This window comes from Drosophila bipectinata, chromosome XR (genome assembly GCF_030179905.1).
Source record: "Drosophila bipectinata strain 14024-0381.07 chromosome XR, DbipHiC1v2, whole genome shotgun sequence".
NCBI lineage: Eukaryota > Metazoa > Arthropoda > Insecta > Diptera > Drosophilidae > Drosophila > Drosophila bipectinata.
The window spans coordinates 2170670-2176669 of record NC_091735.1 but is presented as its reverse complement, the minus strand read 5'-3'; the positions used below and the strand labels follow the sequence as shown (position 1 = coordinate 2176669).

General features: G+C 37.5%; 1 protein-coding gene across 1 annotated transcript in view; it reads left to right on the top strand.

Moving 5' to 3' along the window:
* Positions 1 to 660: 660 nt before the first annotated feature.
* nAChRalpha7 (nicotinic Acetylcholine Receptor alpha7) overlaps positions 661 to 6000 on the top strand; it is a 1067155-nt gene continuing 1061815 nt past the window's right edge. The window contains exon 1 of the mRNA XM_070283181.1: positions 661 to 715. Coding sequence (XP_070139282.1) covers positions 676 to 715 — 40 coding nt within the window. The 5' untranslated portion in view covers positions 661 to 675. The remainder of the gene's footprint in view (positions 716 to 6000) is intronic.

The following is a 6000-nucleotide window of genomic DNA, read 5'->3' as shown; positions in this document are numbered from 1 at the left end:
CGTGTTTTTGAAGATAGAAAGCTGAAATTTAATACAGATTCTATTCTATATTCCGGTTTTAACTGCAAGGGTATATCAACATCGGCTCCGCCCGAAGTTAGCTTTCCTCTCTTGTTAAACTTGAAACGGTTGAAAAAAAGGAACAATTGAAAATTTTTATGAAGTTGAGCTTCCTATATTTAATTTGAGTTATTTGAAAGAAAAAACTAACAATTATTTATTTAATACTTAAACATCATTTGTTACAGATTCCGATAAAAAAATGTAATCATTGTTTCTTACTTCATACTATAACGTTAATGACTATTAAAAATAATATAAGCACCGAATAAGGACGGCATAGTAAAATAATGCTTAAGAATAGTCAAAAAATGAAACTAAATAAAATATGAAATGTTCCTTACATAACATTTTTTAATTCAAAAAATTTCGACATAAGTGAGTAAAATATATGACAAGGTGCATATAAGAATGGAGGGAAACGCACGTGCGGTTCCTGCTTCGATACCAAAATCATTGTTTATATCCATCTAACATTGGTAACGATCAAAAGGCTAAAAATACTTAATCAATATTACGATAAACGTTGGGATATAAAATTGTCTCATATGATAGTTAACAATGAGCTCGATTCAAATACACGCTTTTTCTATTGCCACAACTGATGGAGTCATTATGCTAGCCTATGGACTAGGATTATTATTTTTGATGCCAGGTGAGTCTCGTTCGTATCCCTTCAGCCATCCATTTTTATACCCTTGCAGAGGGTATTATAATTTTGGGCAAAAGTGTGCAACGCAGTGAAGGAGACATCTCCGACCCTATAAAGTATATGAATTCTTGATCAGGATCACCTCCTGAGTTGATATAAGCATGTCCGTCTGTCTGTCCGTTTGTCTGTTTCTACGCGAACTAGTCTCTCAGTTTTAAAGCTATCGACTTGAAACTTTGCACACGCCCTTTTTTCCTTTGCACGCAGTATATAAGTCGGAACGGCCCTATATCCTATAGCTGCCATATAACTGAACGATCGGAAATAGCCCAACTTTTTGAACGTGTTTTTGAAGATAGAAAGCTGGAACTTAGTACAGATTATATTTTTGGTCAGTTAATCCGACCCACCAAATTTCATAACGATCGGCCGACTATGTCTTATTGCTGCCATATAACTGAACGATCGAAAATGGTTTTTGGTAGAAATACCAACTTTGGTATTTTTGAAGATAGAAGTTTGGGACTTTTTTTAGATTTTGTTTTATAATAAATTGGGTTATATTATCATATTCTCATAAGCATCGGCCAACAATAGCCGATTTTTTGCGATACATATCCGGCTTGAACTGCAAGGGTATATCAACTTCGGCTCCGCCCGAAGTTAGCTTCCTTTTTTGTTTTTTATTCTTACCTATTAAACTTCTTATGTGTATATGTTTTATCTGTATCTTCATCTTCGCATTATAATCCCTTATATACATAATAGGGAGGGTCAAATCAATTTGGTGCAAGATCAATTATTAAATTAATTTTTTTTAAGATACATATAAAAAATCCGTATCGCTTGGCGTGGCAGTGGTATATTTGGAGGTAAATATATACATTTTTAACATTTATTCTAAGCACTTCTCTTCCTTCTTCTTGAGCGAATGGCTGTTATTTTCTGCGCCCTGCGTTTTTATACCTTGCAGAGGGTAATATAATTTTGTCCAAACGTGTCCAACGCAGTGAAGCAGTGAAGCAGACATCTCCACCCTATAAAGTATATATATTCTTGATCAGGATCACCTTCTTAGTTGATATGAGCAGGTATATATTCGTGATCAGGATCACCTCTTGAGTTGATATGAGCATGTCGTACTGTCTGTCCATCTATCGGTCTATCTGTCTGTTTCTACGCGAACTAGTCTCTCAGTTTTAAGTATGTATATAAGACGGGACAGACGGGATCGACCGACAATATCCTATAGCTATCATATAACTGATTGATCGGAAATGCAATAACCTTTGTGTTTTTAGAAATAGAGAGATCGAAATTTGTGCTATAACCTTAATAACCTCTTCCCCTATTTTAAACGATTTTGTTCTTTCTCTCAGATTGTAAGTCCTTCTTTTCTTCGAGAACGCCCTTTTTAAGTATTTCCCAATATCAGCACGAATGTTTGTAAATTCGTCTTCTTTATCTATATGTCCTGCTCCACTATTTGACAGATCTTACTTCTTTAGCAACGTGTAATCCTTTTCATGCGTTATCATGTACTGACCAAACACAATACGGTAAGGATCAGCTTCGACTGATTGATGTATGGAGTTTCTCATCCCGCAGTTTATACTGGGCAGGATGATATCCCACTCTCTTTGATTATGACTACATAGGTTCGAAGCGCTGCGTTAATGGAGCGATTAACTCGTTCAGCGGCATTAGCTTGAGGGGCGTACGACGCAGTGCATATATGCTTAATACCATACTTAGTAAGAAATGCTGCAAACTCATGACTTTTGAATTCCGATCCATTGTCACTTACAATGGATTCGGGAACTCCGAAGCACGCAAAGATCTCGTCCCTTAAGAAGTCGATAATAATCTGGGACGAAAACTTCCGAACTGGCTTGAGAAAAGTAAACTCAAGAATGATGAAAATACCTATATTGCCTTTTTTCGATCGTGGAAAAGGTCCTATAAAATCTATATACAGTCTTTGAAAAGGTCGTTCACTGATGATTTGTGATTTGGTCGTTCACCCATCTCTATTTTCAGTAGTGGAAAAGCAATTTCGATGGTAAAGAAAGTTGTCGATAACCTGGAAATCGCGTAATCCGGCTTCTATAAACTTGTCTTTTAGTGCTTTGTATTCCTCGGATTGAAAGGCACTTGATGTTAAATCAATTGTTGGTGAAAGCACTAACTCAATAGCATTTACCACATCCGCTTCTTCGAAAAAACGAGAAAGCGCATCGGGAACTATATTCTGCGATCCCCTTCAATTTTCAATTTTAAAGGTGTATCGTTGTAATTTGAGTGCCCATCGGGCCAATCTACCACTAAGATCGGTCTGGTTCATTAACCACCGTAAACTGGCATGATCAGTAACAATTTTGAAAGGATGCCCTTCGACATTCGAAACTTCAAATTTGCCAAAACAACAGCCAAACACTCTATTTCGGTTACGGTATAATTACGCTGAGCCTTGTTCAATTTTTTTGACATGTTGGAAATTGCTCTTTCTATGTTGTTCTCATCTGTCTGAGCAAGTACCGCTCCCACTCCATGAAAAGATGCGTCACATTGGACAATGAAAGGCTTTTCATAATTGGGGTGCATTAATAGAGGTGCTGAACATAGTCGCTTTTTAATTTCTTCAAATGCAGATTGAGCTTGCTCATTCCATTTGAAAGCCTTCTTTTCTAAGAGCTCCGTTAGTGGAAATATTTCGGTTGAGTATTGGAATAAGAACCGCTGGTACCAACCAGTCATTCCCAAAAACCGCCTTAGCTGTTTCTGAGTACTGGGAAATTCGGCTACTGCTCTAACCTTCTTAGAGTTGGTTTGCAACGTTCCTTCTCCTACTATAAAACCAAAGTACTGTACTTTTTTCAAGCCAAATTGACTTTTCGCGACATTTTTAGTCAACCCCGCCTTTCGAAGTTGGACAGCTACTTCGGCAAAGTGTTTCATATGATCCTCAAATGTTGAAAATAGAACTATATGGAACCACCATATCCATTAGACGACAAAGAGTATGTGGCGCATTGGACAATCAAAATGGGATTGTCGATTTGCCAAAAGGCATCTTTGAGATCAATTTTCGAAGTGCACGTGTAACAATCGACTCAACAACCCTTCTAATATATGCATCTTTTATGGTGACTGAATTCAGTTTCCTTGCGTCTAGACAGAATCGAACCTTGTTTGGTTTTACTAACAGCGTTACTGGTGATGACCACGCTGATGAAGGTGCTTCTTCAATTACATCTTGCGCAATCATTCTATCAATTTCTTCACATAAAAGTTTTTGCCTGGCAGGAGACAACGCATAATATCTCTGTTTGATAGGTTTGGCCTCCCCTGTGTCGATAGAATGTTCTACTAGAGAATTTTTTCCTAACCCGTCCACCTCAAAGGAAAAGAATTTATTACCGATTTTAAACCGATTTTTAAACCGATTGCCGATTTTTTTCTCCGAAAGAAAAAGGTGAATTTTGTCTTTTTCTGTTTCCCCTTCCGTTTGGTTTATCTCACTTATATTTCCCACTAAAGATACTGAAATTCCGAATTTCTTCCAGAAATCCATTCCGCAAATAACATCCTGATTTATTGACAGTACTATTAGAAACTATATGTTGTCATGTCTGGTGTTAAACGTCAATGATACGGTGACCACTCCAGCGATATTCTGCATTTGCCTGCGTATTCTGCGTATGCGTTTTGCTAAAGCACCACCTATTACACTTTTGTTGGCTCCGCTATCCAACAGAGCAAAATATGGTTGACTTAATATTTGTATTTGTGAAAAGGGACGAATGTCGTTGTTTTTATTTATTTTTTTCGCGGTCTTTCAGAATTTGGAAATGGCTTGTGCATCAATAAGAGCATCAGCTAGCATTCCTGTATTCATCATAAAGCTTAGAGGCCCAGACGACCGAGGGGCGCTCGAGAAACGATTTGTTAGTACATATTAAGCTATTTGAAATTTGTTAAGCTAAGAGGAGTTAGTAAGGAAATTTAAAATTCTATATTTTAAATTTGAGGGACAGGAAAGAGATTTTATAGAGTAGAGACCATTGTAATTCAAACATAATACCCTAAAAGGGTCATGCAGTGCATATGTCGAACTACAACGGCTAAGGAACAGAGGACCAAAGTTTCGAGTCCTTCTATTAGGAATGTTAAAATTTAAGCGTGTTAGTAATTGCTGGCTATCTACATCCCCGTTAATAAGGTTATGCAGAAAGACTACACCGAGCATTGTCCTACGTTTTGTTAGCTAGGTAAGTTTATAAGTAAAAGTCTGCTACTGTAGGATGGAAGCTGAAAATTTGCATCCCAGTATAGACCTCTAAGTGCAAATATTAAAAAGTTCTTTTGTACGGATTCTATGCGGTCCTTATGTACTCCATATTGGGGACTCCAGACACATGAACCGTACTCCAGTATAGGACGGACCAAAGAAATGAATAAAGTTTTGGTTATATAGGGGTCATTAAATTCTTTTGACCACCTTTTAATAAAACCAAGGACTCCTTTAGCCTTATTAACCATTAAGGAAATATGGTCGGCAAATTTAAGTTCGATGTCTAATAGGATGCCGAGATCATTAACCTGGGTTAATTTTTCTAAGGCAATCCCATTAATGGAATACGTAGCTTGCAGAGGGCAAGAATGATAAAAAGCCATATGCTTGCATTTTGATCCATTAAGTATTAGATCATTAGCCAAACACCATTTTTGAAAGTTATCAAGGTCAGACTGAAGACTGCATTGGGCAGAGATGGATTTGTACTGAAGACAAAGCTTTACATCATCTGCATACATAAGAACACGAGAGGTCGTTAAAGCAGGGGGCAAGTCGTTTATAAAAAGCGTAAATAATAACGGGCCAAGATGACTTCCTTGAGGGACGCCGGATGTAGCACGGACCAGACGGGACCGTATGTTTTTAAATAAGACTCTTTGTGTCCTTCCATCTAGGTAGCTGGAGATCCACGTTAAGAGGTCTTTAGGAAAACCCAGCATATTCAATTTACTCAACAAGAGTGAGTGATTAACTGAATCAAATGCTTTGCTGAAGTCTGTGTAAATTACATCGGTTTGATATCCCTTACAAAAGCCATCTATGACAAAGGATGTCAACTCCAGTAAATTTGTGGTGGTGGAGCGACGCTTAATAAAGCCATGCTGACAAGGAGTGATAATCGAAGAGCAAAGGTGTTGCAAATGAGGGGTAATTAATTTTTCAAATAACTTTGGAATTGCTTACATCTAGGTAGCTGGAGATCCACGTAAAG